Below are 26,978 nucleotides of genomic sequence, written 5' to 3'. Positions count from 1 at the left end.
TAAGATTTTAGCTTAAATGTAAACATAATATATGGTTAATATCAATTTTTATCAATATTGTTATATGTTCTTTTATCACGTAAAGTAGAACTTCAACAAATACATAATTAAGACTTTTCAGATAAAACAATAATTACGCAACAATGATCACAGCCAGATGTAAATTCACGGTTTTTTGATGACTGCTTCTTGATTTAGATTTATGGATAGTTTTTTTTTTAATTACGACAGTTCTTATAGATTATAATCTAACTATGTAAAGACTCATACAATTCATATTTGATAGGAACTTTTCCACAATATTGTAATGTTAAATATTTATTATTGTACTATCTTCATTAAGACTCCTATAATAACGTTCTTTATAGAATAATAAAGAAATATCTTGTTCTTGATACGCAAAATCTGGATTTTTAGTAATGTAATCACAAAGAAACAATAAGGTATAATTGTCTCATTCTCGTCGACAACAACAACAGCAAAAAAAAAAAAACATAAAAAAAACATGTATTATTTTCTTATCATCATTAAGCACAAGAGTTCACTAGTTATCGATCGAACAATGTTTGTCCTTGACCATGGGCCCATTTTTTGATGATGATTTATATCCCTAACAAAACGAAACACTAATGATTATGATTTAAATTTTGTCACTAGGTGTGTGCTATATACATATGGACATAATACCTTTTGGAAAGTAGATGTGCATTACGTAAGCTGCATACGCTGTCAACTTCCAAATAATGCACACCACAAGATGTACAGTTATAAACCAACGGTGTCAACCGGCGTATTGCTGTTTTTGATTATATTGTGCAGTACCTCGTTCAGTTCAGCAAGAAAAGAAATCGCTAATAATCTTTCGTTTATTTGTTGAAATTTGTTTGAACTTCATAATTATCATCATCAATACCATCATCATTTTAAATCATCATCAGTTCATCATCATCTTCATGATTATGTTCGTATTCAATTGGAAATATGAAACAGCATTCTTTCATTATAAAAGACGGAGTCATATTCAAGCAGTCATGTTTATAGTTTTTATCTGATATTTTTCAATGAAATACTGCAAAATGTAAGTAAAGTAGAAGTGAAACTGTTTGAAACCAACACACATTAGCAGACATCAGACTACACTAAATTTCGCGATAATGATGATGATGATGATGATGATGAAAGAGGTGGTGAATATAATGATATTTTTATGATGGAAGTGATGTGATTTTTATAATGATTTTGATAACAATGATACAGGTTAATATGATTTTTATGATGATGATGATGATGATGATGATGATGATAATAATAATAATAATAATAATAATAATAATAATAATAATAATAATAATAATAATAATGCCGGAGATGATGATTTTGATAATAATGGGCATGATAATGAATTTAATGATAATGACTCTGAAGATGATGATAGATGAGAATCTGATGATGATTAGAGTATGTTTGAATAATGTTAATGATCACGATGATAGCTGATTTTAATTCGGCCAAAGATTGTTATATGATGACGGCTATAATGATGATGTGATGACGACGATGATGATGATGGACGTGATTGGGATTTTGATGATGATGATGATGATTATGATGATGATGATGATGATGATGCAATAAATTAATTAAAGTACTGGTGGCATCAGTATAGAGGCTATTCGTTGCCAAAAATCCAGCCTTTGAAACTTGACAATGCATACTTCGGTTCTACTAAACAGATTAGTAAAAATCTAATTGTCGATCCGAGAGTTACATACTGCACTGGTATTAAGCATTTAGATTATCTCGATTTGATAAAATGAAAGCTGTTAACATGCAACTTAGATAAATAGCAAACTGTATTTATAAATGTATAACTTCAAATTTGCGACATGTTGAAATGTAAACGATAGAACGTTCACAATACGTTTAATGCTGTGCATCATGACGTTGAGAATGTAACTGCATCAACTTGACACACTCAGGTTTACAACACCACACTTTCCTTTTACATTCTAACGCGATTAACATTTGTAAACGATTTTGCAACTTCCATATATGGAATTATCACGGAAATAGACGAAAATTAATAGGCCGAGCCAATTTCACGAAAGCAGAATATAAAGAGAGGTAACTCTTGCTGGTACAAAAATCATTCAAAATATATAGAAACTGTTTCATCAATCTTGACTTTTAACATCCTCTGATTTTGTATAAACGTATTCTAGTAGAGGATATTCAAGTAATGCAATATTGGTTACGATATAATGTAAAAATGTAACAACGTATATACTGATAATGAGCATAAAAACTTCACCAAAATCGACGTTTTCAATGTTAAATTTGGTCCGGAGAGAAGTTGTCTCCAGTTTTACAGCGACCCCGAGTGACTGCGTCGCACGGTATTTCCATCAAATTGTCGACTAATATTTTTACATAAATGTCTGTAATCTTCAAAAAATATGAAAAACTCACCTTGTTTATCGTGTGAAACGTCCTAGACGGGTGCTCACAACGAGGAACGGAAGTTGCTCACAACATTTTAACCGATGGACATTTTTCACTCGTTGTGAGTTAAACGGGCGTGGTTACAGACACTTTATTTATTAATGAAGTTACGCATTATCTACATTTAATGTTATGATATGATACCGTGTCGATCAGACAAACAGAACACAAGTTACATATTTCATACATTTTTAAATGCTTGCAAGATCTATGGAAATGATTTAAAAATATTTGAACTTCTATGTTTTCAATTCTGCCCATAACACTATCAGTATGAACTTGGTACTATCATTATTCATAAAGCAGAAAAACAGTATTGACAAGTTTTTTTTACAACAAGTCTCGACTTCTATTCCCATCTGTTTGCGTTCAGGCTTACTGAAATAACGTCATCAGGGAGGTTTTTCTCTGTAAGATTCCTAGCTGTAATGGGCGTGAATATATTAGTATGTCAATTGTAAAGTTTCTACGATAGCCTTATCCGGTGCTAGTTACGAGAGTTCAGAATGAAATGGAAATTTCACAGAAAATTGTTACAAATGTTACAGGTTGTTACAAGTGTTACAGCGTAAGCCTTAAAAATGGACAGAAATCGGAATTAATAAGGTTACATAGATGTTACAGGGTTGTCACAGCATTGTTACAGCATTGTTACAAATGTTACGAGAGTTGAGAATGAAATAAAAATTTCACAGATAATTGTTACAAATGTTACAGGTTGTTACAAGTGTTACAGCACAAGCCTTAAAATGTCAGAAAACGGAATAAATGAGGTTACATAGATGTTACAAGGTTGTTACAGCATTGTTACAGCGCTGTTACAAATGTTACAAGAATTTGGAGTGAAATGAAAATTTCACAGATAATTGTTACAAATGTTACAGGTTGTAACAAGTATTACAGAACAAGCCTTGAAAATGACCAAAAATCGGAATTAATAAGGATACAGGTTGTTACAAGTGTTACAGCACAAGCCTTAAAAATGGTCAGAAAACGGAATTAATAAGGTTACATAGATGTTACAAGGATGTTACAAGGATGTTACAAGGATGTTACAGCATTGTAACAGCATTGTTACAAATGTTACGAAAGGTTGAGAAATGAAATGAAAAATTCACAGATAATTGTTACAAATGTTACAGGTTGTTACAAGTGTTACAGAAACAAGCCTTGAAAATAGCCAAAATATCGGAATTAATAGGGTTACATAGATGTTACAATGTTGTTACAGCATTGTTACAGCATTGTTACAAATGTTACGAAGGTTGAGAATGAAATGAAAATTTCACACATTATTGTTACAAATGTTTACAGGTTGTTTACAAAGTGTTACAGCACAAGCCTTCAAAATGGTCAGAAAACGGAATTAATAAGGTTACATAGATGTTACAAGGTTGTTACATAGTTGTTACAGTATTGTTACAAGTGTTACGAGACTTTGGAGTGAAACGAAAAATTCACAGGTAATTGTTACAAATGTTACAGGTTGTTACAAGTGTTACAGCACAAGCCTTAAAAATGGCCAGAAAACGGAATTTATAAGGTTACATAGATGTTACAAGGTTGTTACATAGTTGTTACAGTATGTTACAAATGTTACGAAGGTTGAGAATGAAATGAAAATTTGACACATTATTGTTACAAATGTTCCAGGTTGTTACAAGTGTTACCGCACAAGTCTTACATAGTTGTTACAGTATTGTTACAAGTGTTACGAGACTTTGGAGTGAAATGAAAAATTCACAGGTAATTGTTACAAATGTTACAGGTTGTTACAAGTGTTACAGAACAAGCCTTGAAAATGGTCAGAAAACGGAATTAGTAGGGTTACATAGATGTTACAAGGTTGTTACATAGTTGTTACAGCATTGTTACAAATGTTACGAGAGTTTGGAGTGAAATGAAAAATTCACAGATAATTGTTACAAATGTTACAGGTTGTTACAAGTGTTACAGCACAAGCCTTAAAAATGGTCAAAAAACGGAATTAATAGGGTTACATAGATGTTACAAGGTTGTTACATAGTTGTTACAGCATTGTTACAAGTGTTACGAGACTTTGGAGTGAAATGAAAAATTCACAGGTAATTGTTACAAATGTTACAGTTTGTTACAAGTGTTACAGCACAAGAGTTAAAAATGATCAGAAAACGGAATTTATAAGGTTACATAGATGTTACAAGGTTGTTACATAGTTGTTACAGTATTGTTACAAATGTTACGAAGGTTGAGAATAAAATGAAAAATTTCACACATTATTGTTTACAAATGTTACAGGTTGTTACAAGTGTTACAGCACAAGCCTTGAAAATGGTCAGAAATCGAATTAATAAGGTTACATAGATGTTACAATGTTGTTACATAGTTGTTACAGGATTGTTACAAATGTTACGAAGGTTGAGAATGAAATGAAAATTTCACACGTTATTGTTACAAATGTTACAGGTTGTTACAAGTGTTACAGCACAAGCCTTAAAAATGGTCAGAAAACGGAATTAATAAGGTTAAATAGATGTTACAAGGTTGTTACGTAGTTGTTTCAGTATTGTTACAAATGTTACGAAGGTTGAGAATAAAATGAAAATTTCACAGATAATTGTTACAAATGTTACAGGTTGTTACAAGTGTTACAGCACAAGCCTTAAAAATGGTCAGAAAACGGAATTAATAAGGTTACATAGATGTTACAAGGTTGTTACATAGTTGTTACATTATTATTACAAGTGTTACGAAGGCAATTATATTATCCCTTTAATACATCGGATGATCCCGTTCTTCTATTACATGTATCTGCATATATGCATTAAGTCTCGGGTATCGTAAGTTATGCATGTTGGTGCAAAATATACAGTACCATAACTTTTTTATTGAGAGACATTGGAACAAAATAAAATAAATATAAGATGAAATAGTAACATGTATCTAGATAAATTAATAGTGTAATATGATATGATAATTAGTACGTTCGTGTGGGGGATCTTAAACGGCAGTAAAAATGTTTAAAGAAATTAAATTTGTAAGTAATGATTTACATGTCATGTGTAATTTATAACTGATTTTGGAGTATTTATTTTCTTATTTTACGGCGTGACTTACAAAGTAAGAGTTATTTTTGTGCTTATGTTTACCTCTTTTAGGTAATAAACTTGAATTTAAAATGCCCTTTGCAAAGTGTAAATTATTTTGTTCACTTCACAATATTTAACTTTTAAATACATTTTCATCAAAATGAGCATAAATCTGGAGGCATCTACTTTAAACCGGATTGTATCAGCTACTTATTATTTCAAACTTGATATAGATACATTTAAAAGCATTCAAGCAAATGACGCAAAGGTGAACATTTTATACATGGATGTCTCAATACCAAATATCTCTAAATATGATCTCATATTAACCTGTTTAAAAGGATAGACGGTTAGAATATCAACCAGTGTACTTGTCCTCAACCCTTTGAATTTCTTACCTGTATTAACTACCTAGCCAATGTTTCATAAAAATGCATACATATTTACAATAACTTAGTTTTGCCCAAATATTTGAAAAGAATTGAATGGACCTTTCCAGTGTTTACAATTTTATGTAAATTGGCTAACTTGTTATCCTATTGCTACACTGAGATATTACATAGTCACTGGTTGACCTGGTTTGCAAAGGTCCATTAATATTGATCTTGGCAGAATTTCCGAATTTACAGATATGGCGTTTCACTTACTAAGTCAATTCTTTGGCAAATGTTATCTTAAAGAAAACTGTCTAGTCCAAGGTTTTAGGGTAGGTCAAATATTTCCAAATATTTTCAAAATGTAAATGTTTTTAACACTGCCTAGTTGTTGCACTTGAACATGGCAAGTTACTTGGAAAAAATTTAAAGTAAAATATAGCGAGTAGTAGATGTGAGTTATTTTCTTATTCTTGTCCACCATACATTAAAGTTACTGAAACTCATTTCCGTGGCAACTTTGGGTTCGAATCCTGCCAGGGACGACTTTCATTCAAAACAAAATGTCTACATTGATAGTGAATGATATTGATGGACTTATGATGGACGAAGGTTTGAGCTGTGTTGCAAGGCATGGTGGCAATTATGGAGTACCATTGTGAATACCATACAGTATAATGGGCCAATCTTAGGAACTCGTTGATATTCTCGGTTCTGCAAACGGAGGATTGTTACTGTTTATTTGTCATTTATATAATGATTTTAAGAGGTGGGAGGTGACATTTTCATGAATTGTGATGACATATAACCTATATGGCCGGCGATGAAAATTGTACACAGAATATTGTTTTGGTCATTTTTTTTTTACCTTTTTAAGGCCGTAGTAAGAGCGTTGTTTATAACCCATTGGGGAATAATTACTTATCCCAAAAGGAGTAATTGTGTCGAAAAATCCTAGATGCCATTCACCGTAAGTGTAACAGCTCAAACGTATGAATTCTGAAATGTTGTATGATTTTATTGCGTGTGTGTGTGTGCGCGTGTGCGTGTGTGTGAGTGTACGTGTGCGCGCGCGTGTGTTGTGTGTGTGTGCGTTCGTGCGTGTGTTTGTATGTGTGTGTGTGCGGGGGTGTAAATCATACATATGTTAAAGTTGAAGGCAAAGCATATGTTTTAATTCTTTATATCATTTAATTTAATAAAAATGTGCATGACCAAATTAGATGTTAAAACAATTAACAAATAATGTAAGAAAATAAATCAAATGTTTTAGCTTTCGTTTACTCTCGCTTGCAATTTCTAGACTAGAAAAGCAAATTCATCCATTGGCTTGGATTTACTTAATAACAATAAAAGGAATGAATTTTGGAGAAATATGATAAATATTAAAATTATTTTAGGATTATGCGATTCAACACTTTAATTACGACGTTTTCGAATAAATAAACGTCGCAACTACAAATTTGGAAACTTGATTGCACAAAAATCATCTGTTTAAATGACGTGAAATTTTAGCATACACTTTTCCGGCTTTTACACAAAGTTCTGGCACATTTTAATCAAGATCCATTTTTGTATCTAGCACTTTGGTGTATTATAAATTTCAACGAACATCACGTTCTTTGAGTCTCCGCCGCTGAAGCGTTTCCATGATTATTTAAGGCGACCTAAGACGGTACTGGGTGCCATTAAATCAATTCTATTTTGCAATTAAATATATGAATCATCCGCCCTCTCGTAAAAATGGACTGGGCGGACAAAAGCCCTCCCATGAAAATAACAGGGCGGACAAAAGCCCTCCCGCAGCAAATACATATATGTACATTGAATAGTTTGTATTTTCGTTTCAATGAACTCAACATATTAAACTTGTAATCATGAATATGTTTGTTTTCCATTGGTATCAGCGTGATTGCATGAGTCTGAGCACATATTTGCTGCGGGAGGGCTTTTGTCCGACCTGTTATTTTCACGGGAGGGCTTTTGTCCGCCAAGTCACTTTTACGGGAGTGCTGTTGTCCGCCCTGTCATTTGCACGTGAGGGCTTTTGTCCTCCTTTTCATTTTTAGACGGGAGGGCTAACATTTTCGGTTTTGTCGTGTTGGGCTTTCTTTAGGGATTCTGTATTTATCTATTTTATGGTCACATCCGTGTTATTTGTGCCGTGTGGCGGCTGTAAAAAGTATCCCCGTACATTTAATCAATGATGTTATATTTTTCGATTCCTTAAGATTAGCAACGACATTTTGTTGTGTTGGGATTTTTTTTTGGGTTTTTTTATTTGGGTTTTTTCCCCTTTTCCAAATTAAAAAAAATTTTTAAAACCCCCTTAGCATATGTTGCCTGCTTTTTTTTAAATTTGTCTTTTGACGTCTTATCTTGATATGCAGGCTTCATAACCTCTGATCCCCTTTCAAAATTCCATTTTAATTAGTTCCGCCCATTGTTTTCTCGTTTAGGGCACACGCTTTTTTATTACTTTGGGACCATACGCCGCTTTTCATGGAATGGCACGGAAGTGTCACATTGAAGGTTCCATGATAACCGCCTTATGAACACATCAGCGGATGTTTCTAAATTCAAAATTTTACTATTTCATGTTTAAATGTTGTATTCTGCTTATTAAGCCGGTGCTAGGGGGCGTGGACGGTAACTTGCACTGTCCAGTACCGTCCATGAACAGGCTCAATCAAACCGAGCCTGCAACATTTTTGGTTTTGTCGTGTTGGGCTTTCTTTAGGGATTCTGTATTTATCTATTTTATCCGGGGGGGGGGGGCTTTTGTCCTACACTCTTACAAAATAGTATTGTTTTAATACGATAGTATGAAATACGACAAAAAAGGCATCATTTAAGATATAAATCACAATAACGGTGCAGAAAACAATGCAAATGTGGTCACTCTTTATTGGTAACAACGCCAACTAAAGAAGACAAAACCTACCCTCTGTTTGTAGGCAGCGTCTACCCAATACAGGCATTGCTAGCCGTCTTGAAGCCTGTCTGTATGTCTGCCTGTCTGTCAGTCAGTCTGTTTGTCCTTACTTCATTTGTGTCCGGACTGTAACTTTGTCATTCATTGAGGGATTTTGAAATAGCTTGCCACAAATTTCTACCACATCAAGACGATGTGTCGCGTCTAAGAACCACATCCATACCTCAAAGGTCAATGTCACATTTGCATTTTGAAGTATCAAATTATCACAAATGGAGTTAATAGGTACACACATTCGTGTCCTGACTGTAACTTTGTCATGCATCAAAGGATTTTACAAAAACTTGGCATAAATGTAAACCACATCAAGACGATGTGTCGCATCCAAGAATCACGTCCCTTCCTCAAAGGTCCAGGTCACACTAACATTTTGAAGTCTCACTTAATCTCAATAAGACTTTATAGGTACACACATCTGTGTCCGGACTATAACTTTGTCATGCATTGAAGAATTTTAGAATATTTTGGCATACATGTCTACCACATCAACATAATGTGCTGCGTCTAATAATCACCTACCTACCTCAAAGGTCAAGGTCACACTACCATTTTGAATTTCACTTTATCACAATTAGAGTTTATAGATACACTCATTGGTATCTGGACTGTAACTTTGACATGCATTGAAGAATTTTAAAATAACTATGCAAGAATGTTTGACAGTTTTGAAGGTAAACATTCTCTCAAAAAGAGTTTGAAGATACACATTCTTGCCCGGACTGTAACTTTGTCATGCATGGAAGGATTTAAAAAAACTTTGGCGCAAATGTCTATCACATCAAAAAGATGTGTTATGGCTAAGACTCACGTCCGTCTGTCGTCCCCTCTTACACAACAATCATGTCCAGACTGTAACTTTGTCCTGCATTGAGAGGGATTTTGAAATAACTATGCACAAATGTCTATCACATGACAATTTTGTGTCGCGCCCAAAAACAACGTCCCTTTTCAAAGGTCAAGGTCACACTTATATTTTGAAGAATATGTCGACTGTAACATTGTCATGCATTGAAGGATTTTAAAATAACTAGGCATTAATACCACGTCAAGATGTTGTGTCGCATCCAAGTCCCTTGTTCCAAGGTGTTAAGTTTGCTATAAATGGCACTTCATTTCACAAGAACAATATTAAGCAATTAGTTTATTTCATTATATTTTCTTTTCATAACACCTGCATGCTTAAGAAACTTTTTCGGGGACATTCGTCACTTGTGTGACAACTCTTGTTGTATCTTGTATTTTAATAAATTTCATTATAGGTAGAAGAAGTGTTTGTACGAAAGATCTCAACATTATGTGACCCATCAAATCAAGATTCCACACAATTCAGGTACAAAGACACTAATGGATACACCTTGCCGGTTTACTTTGGTGAAGATCACAGTCTAACGGCTATATTCATTCATCAATGTTAAACCTACTTGCATCAGAACTGTACAAGTTTAAACTGAGACATAACAGTTGCTGATGGCTGTTTAATTGTTGATTTATTATAAAAATCATCCACAACTGATTAATATTATTATTATTATTATTATTATTATTATTATTATTATTATTATTATTATTGTTAATATTATTATTATTATTGTTATTATTATTATTATTATTATCATCATCTTTATTATTATATCTACTATTGTAATTTTGTTGTTTTCATAGCTTCCGAGGGTTGCTTCAGAGGGATCACCCCTTTTCCGTATTCTCAGTTGTTTATTTGGGCAGTTACCTAAAGACGGTACTTATATTATGTAACAATGCCAACCGCAGTTAATTGCCAATAAGGATTATCGGCTAATGATTTCATACCCATCAGTGCAGAGGTCTTCTCTATATTTGGAAATAAACTGATCAATAACAACAGAAAAATAAGAAACATAGGAATGCTAAACATTTGTAGCGGTAAAATTTGATGTAACCATATAGCAATACATACAGTTCAGGTCACACTAAATTTCCCACCATTGTGCACATGATGTGCACTAGACCAACTAGAAGTGCAAATTACTAATAACAAATTTGTACAGAAGTTGTCACGCTATTATTTATCATAATTATATCTGTTCTCTACTGATTGTGCAATAAACAACCGTTGAATTGAATTTGTACCAGTTTATGAAGTTTTGGGGAATAAGATATTGAAGTATAAAATGGTAGGAGGCTGCTAAATGTTTACTGGTGACATAATATCATTTTATATTTTCTGGCTCGATAGCAGGCTACTAAATGTTTACTGGTGGCATTATATAATAATTTTATATTTTCTGGCTCTTCAGAGTTTCTGTTAAATAGTAACTCAAGAGTTCGATATAAGGGGCTGTGGCGACAACTAGTCTTTAATTCTTGTTTATTCTTTTTTCAGTATTACAAATTGATTATTTATTCCAAAATGAATAATTTTATTTCAAGTGAAGTGCTGTAAATTTCTTATAGCATCATATAAACTTCATTCATAACAGGGATATGGCGTCGCCCTAGTCCAGTCCAAATAATTGTACAGCGTGTTGAGATACTGTGCTTTTTGTTCATGTGTGCAATATCTCCACTCTAGAAGCGAGATTATGACCCCCCACTCCCCGGAAAAAAATCTTCAAATCTAGCCTTCTTTAAAAAATGTTGATGCACCTTTTGTTTTCCCCCTTTACTCATGGTTTCAGCATGGTACATAGGAATGTAAAACGACAGTTTCTTACACTCATGCAAACACTTGAAACTTCAGTCTGATGCGGAAGAACATGCTACTTTAACTTCCAGCTCTCCATTTAGTAATTACATTGAATTTTGTATATCACTTAACATGAACAACATGTATGAATACATGCTAGGAGCTATCCTGTCAGTTTACAGAATGTCTGTGGTTCAGGTTCTTTTAAGCCTTGATTGTGCCTGAATTAATGCATGTCATTGGAGGGTCATATGGATATTCCTCAACTAGTAAAGCTGGAAAGTTGCCAGATGTCATTTTTTCAGTGTCCGTTGTGGTTTTACCGGAACACTATCAAACAATGTGTATGAAAAAAATGAAAAACAACTCATTTGCCATATCATGAAAAATAATCTATCTTTATTCAAACTTTTTACCAAATAATTGCAATCATCATATTTGATATGTAACATCTGACATGAACATACCAAGATATGGCTTATAAAGTTATTTGGTATCTCAAGTCAATTATATATATATATATATTCACATACATGTACATGTATGATATAATATTTCAAAGTGATATTATGCATGTTTTTTCATTGTAGATATGTGCTGTATGATAATGAAAAATATATAACTGCTTCAAGTATAAAAAGACTGCCCCACATTTTTATCTATTAAAAACTTATGATCCAGTCCAAAGGATATTTATAGAACTCTCTGAGAGTCATGTGGGATATTGATTAACTATATACTTAAAAATAATTAAATCAAAATCTAAAGTTAGTTTGACTTTGACCTGTACACTTGGGTGGGCTTGATATCACATAAAGATTATCCATAAAAATGTGATTAATATGAATACTGTATTTTAATTTAAACTAAAATTGTTCATTAGGCCATGGTCATTAAATACTGGTTCAACATTCTTTCAAATTGTTACTGTAATACAGAATGTCATTTGTAAACATATGTCAACATAAGTTAAATAGATATGTCAAAAGTAAGCATAATTATGTCAAAAGTAAGAATAATTATGTCAATGGTAACTATAATGAAGTCAATGCTAAACATATGTCAAAAATTAGCATAATTAGGTCAATAGTTCACATATGGTAGTAGTTAACACAATTATGTCAGTAGTAAACAAATGTCATAAGTAATAAAAATTATGTCAACAGTAAGCATATATCAATAGAATAGTATCATTTGTTTTCAGATTTCCAACAAACAAAATAAAAAAAACAATATAAAAAACATCAAACAAACAACAACAACACGAAAACATACCAAAAACAACGAAACAAAGAATAAATAAAATCATACTAAAGTTGAAAAAAGAACAAATAATATTAAATCATTTAAACACATTTTATAAATTCAAATGGTATTTATGCTACATTTACAGATTGTTTCTTATATGTACTTTTCACAATATAGATCCTGTTAAGGTTTCACCTATGGAATATCAACACATCACTATTTGTAACTTATACCTTATTATAAAATATGCATACAAAATGACATCACAATATAGCATCTTTCTACAGTTATTTCAAAGTGTGATACTGAAGGTTAGAAACATTAGACCATAATATGTTACGATTAAATGTAACATCTTTATAATTTATCTAAATTAACAGCAAAATCAAGAGTATAAGAAAATGTTTAAGCATGCCACACATTGCCATTGATAAAGTATACAAACATAGACAAAAAGAATGTATGAATACCGCAGCAGCAACTGCAATATAAGTAACTGTGTTTATTATCGAGAATGATAAACAATGCAAATAAGCAATAATGGAAAACGCTGTTAATAAAAAAGTAAGGCACACAATTAAAGGAACATAATGCAGTATAGGGGAAAATGTAATGACAAGCGGTGCAAATAATGCAGTATTGAAAATATTCCAAATGATAAAGTATGGAAAACATTGCAAAGGATACATTTGGAAAAACATTGCAAATCATTAGACATGGCAAACAATGCCAAGGTTCCATTTCGGAAAACATTGCAACATTAATGATGAAACATGGCAAACATTGCAAATAATCCATTTCGGAAAACATTGAAAAATCAATGACGAAATATGGCAAATAATCCATTTTGGAAAAAACTGTTAATAATAAAGTAAGGCACACAATAGAAGGAACAAAATCCAGTAATGGGAAAAATGTAACGACAAGCATTGCAAATAATGCAATTATGAAAATATTCCAACTGATAAGTATGGAAAAGATTGCAAAGTATACATTTGAGAAAACATTGCAAATTTAAAGATATGGCAAACAATGCACATAAACCATTTTTGAAAACATTGCAAAAATTAATGATGAAATATGGCAAACATAGCAAATAATCCATTTTGGAAAACATTGCAAAATTAATGATGAAATACATGGCAAACATTGAAAATAATCCATTTTGAAAAACATTGCAAAATCAATGTTGAAATATGACAAATAATCCTTTATGGAAAATATTGTTTATAATAATGTCAGGCACACAGTTGAGGAAACAAAATCCAGAAATGGGAAAAATGTAACGACAAACATTGCAAATAATGCAATTATGAAAATATTCCAAATGATAAAGTATGGAACACATTGCCAACGATACATTTGGGTAAACATTGCAAATTATAGGATAGGAAAACAAACAAAAAACCTTTTTTGGAAAACATTGAAAAATTAATATAAATATGGCAAAAGCAAAAAAACCCTTTGGAAAAACTTTTGCAAATAAGAAAAATAAAAACATTACATTGAAAAGCATTTTTAAAAGAAAAAAGCAATTTCATAGGGAAAAAAATTTTTAAAAATATTTTAATAATAAAAACACACAAGGAAAAGGGAAAAAAATGCAGAAGGGGAAAAAATGAAACACAGTTGAAAATAATAAAATTATAAAATTCCCAAATGAAAAGGAAAAATTGCAAAGGGATCCTTTTGGGAAAACATTGCAAAATATAAGATCTTGCAAACAATCCATTTTGGAAAATCTTGCATAATCAATGTTGAAATATTTCAAACGTTACAAATAATCTATTTTGAACAAACAATTCAAATGATACAAATAATAAGTATGACAACCACTTAAAATGATGTAGTTATATTAAGCAATAAGATAAAGTAAAGCTGACAAAATATTAAGGTAAAGTAAAAATTAGAAATATTATATACAGGGTAACAAATAATAAACAATTAGGTATGGGAAACATTACAAATCATAAAGTATAACAAAAATTGCAAATTACACAACTTTGCAAACATTGAAAACATGTGATTTGTGCGCATTAATCCAAAGTCTTCAATAAGATGCCATCCAAAAAGAGGAAAAACTAGCAACTCTAGAAAAACATAAATGTATTCCAAATGATTTTACTATATTGAAATAAATATTTTTAAATGATTATTTAGAGAAGTTGAAGTCCTCCTGGCTTTGAGTAAAATATGGTCGTTGACAGCCATATCTATTTATTATTTATAAGTTATGTATTTTATATTTATTTAGATGTGAAACCCTTTCTTTATCCGACAATTTTGCCAAAGGTTATATATAAAAAGAATAAACAAAAAGGTGAATAATAAATGTAAAACAAATGTTTAACATTGAGTAAAAATGGAACACAAATTTATTCATCATTGCAAGGCAATGTACCTCTAATAAGATCAGTAAAGGTCAATGTTCATAATTTACATAATGTGTTGATTGTTCTTCATATATACCAAAAGAGGCAGATGTACACGAGGTAAATATATAGTTATGATAGATATGTATGTAATAACCACTTGTAAAAAATGTTTAAATATCCCTTTAATGGGTATTTTAAATTAAAAGAAAATTGGCCCTTTTGATGATATTAATTGAGCATCATTTTCATTTCTATTTCATAGATTAATCATTACTGTCCTCATAATACGTTTAATTTTACGTTTTAAAAACATGTATATGCAAGAAAACACGTTGTAAAAGTAAAGGATAGATATACATATGATAGCTATATTTAAAGTAAATAATATAATAGACATTCACGATGTTCCTGGCCATGATACATATACACGTAGGAGGGTTTTTCGTTTATAGTTTTTTTATTTCTCTGCTAGCCATCTAATTCAGTGGACCGGAAACATTTGTGCAATTTTATACTGGTCTTTCCAGGAATCATTCTACAGACCTAGCTGTCCGGAAAAAAATGGTGTTTAAGTGATCATTAACGACAGACGGTGGACCCCGGAATTGGGGTATCACAATAGCTCACATATAGCAATTTGTGCTTTGGCGAGCTATTAACACATGTATTTACAAACTTTCTACTCTAAATTCTAATAAATTTGACCCGAAAATAAAAATCACGGATAACAAATTTGGTTTTATTCTATATAAATGGATCATGTAATGTTATTCTAAAACTTTTAAAGATGTAGTTTTGTCTGTACTTTGCATACACAAATGTAAATATTTAAAACTATGTTGATTATACTCACTATTATACAAATGAACGACATCATAAGTAAGAAAAATAAGAAAAATAAAAAAAAGCTGGCTAGCATGCGCTTGCAACAATTCAGTATAGTACATGTATATAAATAACAGGACTCTTCAATTGGTAATATACATGGTTACTTTATAAAAATGTTAATTTATTGAGAGCCGACAATGCATCTGTATAACAGATTCTATTTGTACTTAAAACTAACATGTCTGAAATTACTTCCCGGTCACCGTGCAACTATATTACAATACGGCCATTATAAAATAAAATGAATAAAAAGTACATACAATATAAGCTTACATTGTGCAACATTCTAGACAATATGTAAAAGAAACAAATCTTAAAATTAAACGTAAAATATGTAGTTTCACCTTAAAATGAATATGAATTGTTGATCTAGCTCCAATTTTGAGATAGATATCATTTATAAATAACGGTTTAACAATAACTGCACATGCTCATAAAAGTGATAAAAATGGTAAAATATGGTAAACAAGATCATCAAGGAAAGGCGGCGTTCAATGAACACAGCCCCCACCCGACCCAGTAACAAGAGTCAGCTGCAAGGAGCCCAGGAGGACGACTTGAAAACTGCATACTTTGCACACCATAGTCAATGAATGTGACGTTCGATTCTATCCTAGACATGGAAAACGATCTGTCAGCAGTTGGTGTAATCTGTCTTCACTAATCGTAGTATTGTTTCTGCGAGTTTTATCGCTGATCGTGCTGTCTGCTCTGTATAAATTTCTGCAGGTAGGTTACACATTAAATCATCCGGGTATCTCATCCGCGTATGTTCTCCAATTAACATTGACAGTTGCGATGCATGCGTATATAAAGATGATCCGAGATCTGAAATGTATTTATGCGTAATTCCGTGTCAAAGTGCTTGTAATAACGCTTCGATAATATCAAATAACCATACTACATTGTGTAACATAATTACCTGTACATAATGGTTGAATATTAAAATGATTCGTAAAATTGTATATTGTCCTAGGATGATAATTTTGATTTTTAACGGTACTTGGGATATTCCATTGAAGAGTGAGTCTGCATATTATCCGAGATTGAAAGTGTCAACAACTATATATAGTTTATATCATCGTAGAAGCTCAGTTGGTAAATCAACGTCACTGTAATTTTAGTGATTTGCACTCTTCGGTTCGAACCCTACGCTCCGCCATATTATTATGATGATGATGTCATTGTTTTTCTACCATTTTATTTATTTTGTATGTCTTTTCATTTGAATATATATTTTATTCTTCTAAATTTCTATTTCTATTTTTCGTTTCTTTTTTTTTTTCATTTCACCTTTCTCCTCCTCTTTATAAAGAAAACAACTTCATGTCAAGAAGTCAAGTAATCGAGTGATGATTTTATTTTCTGTAACATTTAAAAAAAATCGAACTATTTTAAACACACTACGATCACAAAATATAAATCATTTGAATATATGGATCAAAATATAATACACTCTATTTCATTATCTATTTTACATTTTTGTTAATGCTTTTTCCTGATGATTGATTTTTCCTCAAACTTTACACAAGTGCATATTAGCCCTCTCATACATTTGCAAATATTTGAAACAAAATCGGTCAATTAAAAAAGAGACCTTAAACATTAAAAAATGTAATAGTTTTTCTCAAAATAAATAAGCAAGATTAAATGTTCTATATCCACACTTTAAACACTCGCTTATATTATTTTATTAATGATTTAATATATATGTACCATATTGGACCATTTGCTTGATACGGTAGTTTTATCAGAAGGATATAATTATTTTCACATACGAGTAAAATAAGAAAAGATGTGTTATTTCCTATTGTTTGATTGTTTCAATTAAGAGTTCATGTTCATTAATATTTATTGATGAAGATGAAATACTAACCACGCGCTATATCCGCAATATTGTGACTTGTTTTAACTCTGTTAATTTTGTTAGCGTCTTTCGCATACCACGCTGCTTTCAAAGCCTTTTCAGCTGCCTTCAAAAAGAAAGAAAAAAATTCTTTCAATGACTAATGTAAACGAATGTAATGGAAATATTGCTGTCATTGGGAGAAAATGTGGATGACGTAAATTCGACTTTTCGCAAAGATTACGCTAATAGCTTACGGCTCTTGCAATAATTCTTAGCACTACTACCTACATAGAAATCAATTGGATGTAAAGTTATTAGTATTCTATACAATCTTAATAATCTAAATTATTGTAGCTAATTGAAATGTGTTTTTAACGTTTGGAACGCATACATGCCAATCAGTTCTACGCATTAACCCAAGATTTCCAGTTTCCACTAAACTTTCCTATCTCTGGCCAGTGATGAGCATCAAATTATAATTACATGGATTGTCACAGTATCACTGATAGCAGCACCATTGAATGTTTTATGATCCTATCATGTTTCAAGAATGTATGTAGTTGTTTAAGCTTGAGGATATAGTTAACATTTTAGGTATAACAAGAACTAAGAATTTCATTTTAGTTTAAAGAGATGCATACACTTTTTAATAAGAGTTAAAAGCAACAAAAGCTTGGATTAAAAGAAGTTTTTAATCACAACTAACAATGAAAATACTTGTGTAAATTACTTTTATTTTAAAGGCATGTCATGCCTAAGTGCCTAAATTTTATATTTCTCTTTTTAGAAGGGGCAAAATAATGCTTAGAAATAATAATAATGTGTTCAAACTATTATTGATGCTCATCATTCAGTTTGGTAGAAACAAGAGCTGGATGTGGAAAAAAATGTAAAAAAGGTAGCAAAATGTAAACAAAGTTATGTTTTGACTTCCATACAAAATACTTATTCACTATAATTATACTCATTGCCGACAGAACACAAAAGCAAAAAAGGTCATAAATTAGGCAAAAAGTTTTTTCGAAAGGTGTATAAGATATAAAAAGTAAAAAGTTTTTGAGAAATGAAATTGATAACAATTCTGAGGAGTAATGGGCCTATAAGAAATAAAGAAGTAAGTTTTGAGGAAAATATGTAAGTTCATTAAAAAAGGTGCTAGAGTTAAAAAAAATTCACATAATTATGATGTAGTTGATGATAAAGAACACATATTAATTCAAAGTTTAAAGTCAATCCCTTAATATAAAATAAAGACGTTAGAGTAAAAATAACATTTTTAAGGACATTTTTAAGTTCAAGGGAATATAAAAAAATTGAAATACTGGTTTTAGAGTTTTGCACCTTATCACAAGATGTGGATGATGATAAGGAATATATATTTGAAATTTATACCTTAAGAAATAAAAATGTTTCAGATAAAATATTTACTGGACATAAATATTAATTTATAAAGTATGGCCGCTGAGGCCGACGTGCAAACCGAAGCGAGTAGGAAAGTTCTCTATATACTTAATAAGCTATTAGTCGAGCTAATAACAAAAACATCAATTACCTTGTCAATTAATTAAGAGTCTTGAATTTTACATCTGTAAACAGTGTGATTTTTGTTGTTCTTTTTTTTTCTTTGGGGGAGGGGGGTCAGTCAGTAACATGAGCAATAGTTACATTTAACTATGAAACTTTATTAAGATAACTATTACTTAGAAAGGTATGTCGTAACATATAATTCATTTAGTAGCTAAAATTTATCATCTGATATAAAGTATTTTTACAAATAATTGCTTTAAAAAGTTTTACAATTCAAATGGACTGCAAACCATTCACAAAAGAATGGAGAAAGATAAAACATTGGAAAGTGAGTGTATCTTTATGAAAATCTACATCTACAGAAATTTGATCGTTCAAAGTTAGCTAAGAATACAGAGGGGCAATTAATGTGATGGCAAAACTCTCAACTCAGTGGACGTGTTAATGGAAGATATATAGTTAATAGTGATTTTCTAGCTGATAAGCCCTTACTGAGATTCAGCAGGCTGGGAGGAATAATACGTAGGACTGCAATATCAATTTCAATTGACCTACCTGGTGTGCATTATAACAAATCCAATTAAACTGCGGGTCATCAAGTTGTTCAAGCGAGACCATCGCATGTTTCAAATCATATTCTGCCTGTTTGTACCATTTATTTGCTCTGTTGTACCAATGATATGGCTCGTAGTATGTTTCCCGATGACTCCAACTGTCATCAAAATTTGAGAAAGTTCCTCTTGTATTGGAGTTCCTATCAGAACTGTTAGTGTTGTTTTCTGAGTAACTGTTAGTGTTGTTTTCTGATCTATGAAATCGGAACCAATACCTGTCATACCACGTGTTCCCGTACGACCAACCTGAGTAACTGTGACCTGTGCTTGATCGACTGTTGAACTTGTCATCCTCATCATCATCATCATTCTTAAGGTCAAGACCTTTCTCGAGTCGCGCTAAACATTGCTGAATGTATTGAAATACTTTCGTACAAAACTGAACATTGTCTGGATTTTTATCAGGGTGCCATTTACGATAAAGACGTTTTACGATGCCTGTTCTCTCGTATGGCTCTTTTTGCCATGCTTCACGCAAAATTCGTCTTATTTCACTATAAGCGTCTCTCAAAGATGAAGGCAACGATGACTCGTCTTCTTCGTGATTTTCATTTCTCTTATAAAGAATGACGTTTGTGTCTGTTCCAGAGGTTATATTGCTTTTACGAATAAACTTGAAAAGTTTGTATGCTCTTACTATCGCCGTTTCTTCTGATCCATAATTGACTTCATACTCTTGAAAAAGTGGAAGTTCATGCCGAGGGCCAACCATTTTGATAATGTGAACAAACTTATATGTAAGTTCGAAATCAATGTCTTTATCCTCAGTGTCATCTTGACTATTACCATAGTCGTGCAAGTTAAGCCCTGGGTCATCAACTTCTAATGCAATAAATTGGTAGTCATATTCATTAATGAATCCATAACCGTTATCTAGATACTGATGGAATTTCGTCGGAACAATATTCCCCGGAATAGGAACAGAAGGAGGAGTGTCTATGTCAATAGAAAGTAATGTATATTCTTCAATTTTCCCTTTACTCAAGAAAAATGGTATCCGCTCCGGTGACTTTACCATGGAAATCATATCCATCAGTATTACGAAAAATTCATCTCTGAAGCATTTACCTACAAGCTCATTTAAGAAGATCGCAACGCTTGTTGTTAAAGAATGATTCCAACTGTCTTCAGCTGTGTCGAAATATACACATGCTCCGTCTCCATTTCTTTCAATATGTATAAATTTTTGGTCGTTTGTATTGTCAATAAAGCGTTCGTTTCCTACTGTTCCGTTCTCAATACACTTTATTGCCAATTGTGTCTGTATTCCGGAACACTGTTTAAAGTCTATTGTCTTTATTGCACTTGATATCTCTTTTTCGTCCTTTTCTGCCCATTGAATACTTTCCTTCTTCCAAACATGTCGTGTGAGTCTTAAGAATCCAAAAACAAAATCCATTGAATGTAGAAAACTTTTGTACTGATACTCATTTTGATGTCCTGTATACTTGATATGTTCTAATAAAACCCTTTCACTCACTATATCTGTTAACAGATGCGGTCTGTGTTTATCTGGTAAATATTTCAAGTTCTCTATGATTTCCTCAAGTTTTAATTTGTATTCTTGAAGTTTCACAAACCCAACGATGTACATGCACGTCTCTGACTTACACTTTGCTAATTGGGTTTTAAAGTATTCGTTATTCGGAACAATAATAGATTTAGCATCCTCAAGTGTATCTTTGTATGATAATAAGAACAATCTTTCAACAGACAGAGCTACTGTGTCTCCTTGTTTAACAAGGCATCTAAAGAAATTACCCATTGCCTTAATTGCATTTGCATACTCAAATGGATGAAGTTCTGATTCGGCTGTCATAAGTTTCAATTCATGAAGGACAAAAGCAAATTGTTCACATGTTGGTGCAGATGATGATCCTAATTGCAGAAATAAATCCGCATACATTTGATATGACTGAGGGCATTTTAAAAGAAATGGGGGTATTTCTTGTCTTGGTTTGCAGTCAATAACCACATGTTTTGCAGTGGTTATCAGTCTCTTTTCCGAAAAGTAAATGATTGGAATGCCCTGTAAAATGTCAACGTCTTCATCATTTATTTCGGCGTTGTCATAAAACGTTTTTAAAGCCTGATATACATCTGTCATGATATGCATGAGCATTTCATGGCTTTTAAATGTCGACAAGCTGATCTTTTTCTCAAGGCATTTTCCAATATGTACACAGTGGCGGATCAATTTGTCTTTCGGAAGGTTTTGATATATTTTAAGTTTTTGCGCTTTCAGGCAATTATGCTGATCATACACACGTGGAGCTAGATGTTTCGGAAGAATATTTGATACCGTCCAAGAGATATTTGACAAATTGGTCGGAACTGAGGCTTCAAAACTTATCAATTTACTGCAATTATATTGACTGTCAATTGCTGATAAACTTTCATCCACCACATGAGGTGTGACAAACTGTATCTTTGAAATGGTATTGAAATTTTGGTGCGTATAAAACGTTACATCACGCATCCACAAATCTGTTGATAACAATCTTGAATCTTCTCTGACATATTTAGAAATACCTTCAACATTTTCCTTTTCCTTAATTCGTCTTGCAAAACATTCATATAAGGACATCGTCATTTCTGTCTTTAAACCGATTTTTCGGAAAAGCTCGAGTATGTTGTCCAATCTAAGACAATCTGGCACAAGCTCTTCAGCTTCACACATGCGTTTAAAAACTATGTGATCGGGATCATAAAGATCACAAACTCTAACTCTTCGACCCTCTATTGTTTCAACAAAAGCTGACGTTCGTAACACTGAAAGTAAGTCTTCCCACTCCATTTCATTTTCATCAATAACTAAACTACTTAAAAAATTCAGATGTGCATAAAAGCATTTTCGTTGTAAAACATTCTGCATTGGTATTATATACTTTGTATAAACATTCATTATTGAGAGCTTTATAATTCCTAAGTATTTGAACAAATTCTTTTGTCCTGTGCTACATAAAAACAACACATTTGCCTTTTCTGCAAGTTCTTCAATTCCTTCAGTCGGAAGTGTTTTTGGAACAATGTAAATTGTATTGTAATGCTTCAACATGACGCGTTTTCCAAAATGTGAAAGAAATAAGGGTAATTCTTCCAATTTCGAACGTGATCCTTGTGGAAATTTATGTAGCTGGGACTTTTCAAAATACCAAAGAATTTCGTTCGCATGGTAGTCTGAAAGACTCTTAATGTTCGTTTGGCATGAGTTGAAATACAAGCATTCTATGATTTCAACAGGATTCTGAAAATGTGCTGTGTGTTCCTGAAGCATTTTAAAACAGGAAGATTGATCATACCTTTCAAAGAAAGGCTTTGCAATTTGTTGGAGGTTTAACGTTTTCATGGCTTTGTATAAATGTTCGTTATGGATAAAACTATTTAGATTTATAAGAGATTTGATGTTACAAGGCTGCACAAGGATTACTTCTTCGGAAGCTGTTTTGTTTACAGGTAACAGCGGCAAGAGTCCAACTATTTTCAATTGTATACCAACGCTTTTCTTTTCATTATCAGGAAGCTGATAACAGAAGAAGTTCCAAAACAACCGAATCCATGATTCCGATGGACTTATTTCGTCCCATAGTATGCTTGAGTTGCAATTCTCATATATTTGTCCGGGTCCTTTCGCAATATTTACAAAGTCGATCAATTCAAATCGTTTTAGTTTTTTCCCCAATTTTGTTTCAAGATGCGACATATGCACATGTACCACAACACTAGCAATTGTACTATGTAGGAATAAATGGCTTTTTGAAGCAAAAAATTCACAGTAATGAGCCATAGGTTCAACATAAAAGAATCCATTTTCTGGAACTGTTTGTAGCTTGTTATCCATTGTAACTAAAAGTGGTAGGTATTCTAGATTTTCTATGAAACTTTTGATGTCTTTTAAACAAAATTCTAAAATGGTAGCTGCATTTTCTACAGATTTCAAAGCCGTTTCGATAACAAGTTCGCCTGACTTCAGTTTGCATTCACTATTCCTCGAGGAATGATTCTGGCAATCCATTCCACTGATGAATGTTATGACTTGAGCTGGTTTGACTACAGATATATCAACTTTCGAATATGCCATAGCATCTGCTATCTCTTTGGGGATATAAATAATACGCATGCCAATAAGAAGCAAAATTTCATTAAGGTATTTGCTACCATCTTCTTCAGCTCTTATGTACGCTGGATAAGAAGACTCTGGTACAGTCAGCGGTGTCCATTTTAACATAACATTGCCGGTAAAACTGGGGATTTCAGTTTTACCTAGAGTAGGCAAGAATGGGATGTATCCTAATACTAACTGCTGGTATAAGCAAGTCAGTAAATACTTCCAGTAGACGTCCGAAACTTTGTCTATTCGAGGAAACAAGAAGAAAAAACTTGACAATGCATCAAAAACCCTCACTGATGGTACTTCATTGTCTGAGATTCTTCGGAACTGTATGTTTTTTATGTAATTTAAAAGATATACATACGCTGTCGATATGACATGTTCTATCAACAAGTTATTCCAAGATGACCTGTAGCAAGAACTAATATCCTCTGACCGCCACAGAGTTCTTCGAGTTTCATGATCCAGTGCAAAGTATCCATGTACGTGCACGGGAAGTCCAGTCTCTATGGGAAGTGGTAAAAAGCAAAATGCTTTACACTTATCATTTGTCTCCCAGTAAGTTTGATAAATTGCTCTTTGTCCTTTTCTGTATCTTAAAGCTAGACCTCCATGAGGTAATAACCCAAGTTTACCATTTGCAATACTTTCTTTAATGATTTGATTGACTTCGGAATCTTTTTGAAAGCCTAATACTTGAATAACAATGTAGTTTGACACAGTAGTCTGTTGACTTTTAAACTGTTCGTGCATTGCCATTTCGTACGCCACTTGAATTTGATCAAACTGAAATAAATGCTCTTTATTACTTTTCATACTCTTACAAAGTTGCATTTGTTGTTGTACAAAATTACTTCTTTTATCAACATCTTCTGGTTTCATTTGAACCTCAATATAGAACTCTTCCTTCAAATGGTAATTAATACATGACGAAATTTTCACCTTCCTTAAATGTTTAAGGAATAACAAAATATTTTTAATATCTTCAGAAAATGCATTGAGCAGTATCGATATTGTTTCCATATCAACAGCTTCTTTTTTTATTTCCGACGTCTCTGCCATTTTCTGAGTCCTTAATGGAAATCTAAAGATTGTTCCTGATGATTTAGTCATCAACTCTTTCTCGTGATAACCACTCATCATATCTCCGTATATTTCTCTCAACCATTCTACATTTTTAATGCGTTTTCCAGGTCTTTTTCTTGTTACATTTGGTAAATATTTTGCTAAAGGGTCGAAAAGGCAAAGTGTTTCTCCATTTTCAATATCTCCACCTTTAGTATAAAAGGATGGAGAATCAGTCAAGTTGTAAACAGCATTAAAGCCTACTCCGTAGCGACCGGTTTGCGAAGGGTCGTCGGATTTGCTCCCTCGACCAAGACTTTGAATACCTTTTAAGTCTTTATTTGTGAATGAACTGTCGTTAAAGACAAGAAGTGCAGGTCCTTGTAGAGGTCCGTAGTTACAATCGATGATGTTAACCTGGGAATGCATTGTATAATCTTTTATAAAGTGTATTTCTGTTGCATTTGCATCATCTGCATTTTGTATCAATTCTTTGAATATTCCAGAATCGCATGGATATCCATCAACAAGCCTATTGAGACGAACAACAAGAGGTTCGTCTTGATAAAAATCTTCAATGTCGTCTGAACATTCTTCAAAGCTATGGATAATCTTTGGCTTAACTCCAAAAAACTTTGCAAGGTCTGCCGGAAAACTAATATGGGAATAAATCATTGATTCACTTTTTTCAATGCCATCATAATCATTGAAGCACATAGATATACACTCCTTCAATATACCGTTCTCATCTGGCCCATAAATTGTCTCGTTCCATTCTTCAGGAACTGTGCGGACTTCAGTTGCTTTGCCATGCAACATGCTATACTTAAGGCAATTCAAAACATTGATAACTACACGAATTTCAATTTCAGAAAGGCATTTTTCACCTTTATCATTTTTCAGCTTTTGGAGAACCAAAGCAATGAATGAAGGCTCGAAATAGTCATTTATAGATAGGCATTCTGATAACCATTTAAAAGAACTTAAAGGGGATTCTTCCAAGCTAAAAAGGTATGGCCTACAACCAAATATGCAATCTCGCGCAACCAGATTTGGTGTGACAAATGTGCCTGATACGAACACAACTGCCTTTTCTTTAATTAACGATGCTACATGATCTGCCATTTCCTTTGACATACATGCATTATTAATGTGGTAGTAAATATCTTGCATAATTTCATATATTTCTATTGCAGTGGTTTCCTTTGTCGTATCTTCAAATGATGTCGCAACGCACAATAATTGGTTTATTACAAAGTTTACATCAACATTGTTTTTTGTTACGCCATTTATTCCAATTGATTTTAACATTTTCTGTCTATTTTCAGTCCTTTGAAAATGTTTCTGGAACGAACTATTGTCAAAAACAAAAGCAATGCATCCAACAATATTCTTACAATGACTATCATACACGCTAGCGGGACGCTCAAAATGAGTAAAATGATTGTATTCATTTGTTTTACTGTGTATTTTGCATTTCTTTTTCGTTTTTATTGATCCAAACATGTCAGCGTGCCAATCAAATATCCACCCAGTAGGTCGTTTTTGCACGGGTATGAACTTGATAGCACTCAAGTCTTTGGATATAGATTGATGGACTGATATTTGCTTAGCTAGATAGCTTAACAGGAGTCCTGATCTTTCAACAGAACATATCCAACACTTCGCATGTAAAGTTTCAATCGATTTGGCACGAT

The 26,978-nt window shown here is 32.5% G+C and overlaps 2 protein-coding genes across 3 annotated transcripts in view; both read right to left on the bottom strand.

The window, feature by feature from the left end:
• The window catches only part of LOC132739227 (sacsin-like), an 85,511-nt gene that overhangs the window by 42,500 nt on the left and 16,033 nt on the right, over positions 1–26,978 (bottom strand). The gene's annotated exons all lie outside the window — the stretch shown is intronic.
• On the bottom strand, positions 14,796–26,256 carry LOC132739228 (sacsin-like). The gene is made up of 3 exons (XM_060726893.1): positions 20,047–26,256; positions 17,992–18,088; positions 14,796–16,943 (listed from the first exon to the last, which is right to left on the bottom strand). Exons 1-3 carry the CDS (start codon positions 26,098–26,100, stop codon positions 16,750–16,752), a joined length of 6,345 nt encoding a protein of 2,114 aa, XP_060582876.1. The 5' UTR covers positions 26,101–26,256; the 3' UTR covers positions 14,796–16,749.

Source organism: Ruditapes philippinarum, unplaced genomic scaffold, assembly GCF_026571515.1.
Source record: "Ruditapes philippinarum isolate M1 unplaced genomic scaffold, ASM2657151v2 ctg5576_1_1_1_1, whole genome shotgun sequence".
Classification (NCBI taxonomy): Eukaryota; Metazoa; Mollusca; class Bivalvia; order Venerida; family Veneridae; genus Ruditapes; species Ruditapes philippinarum.
The sequence above is the reverse complement of the archived record's forward strand: the minus strand, read 5'-3'. Positions and strand labels throughout refer to the sequence as shown.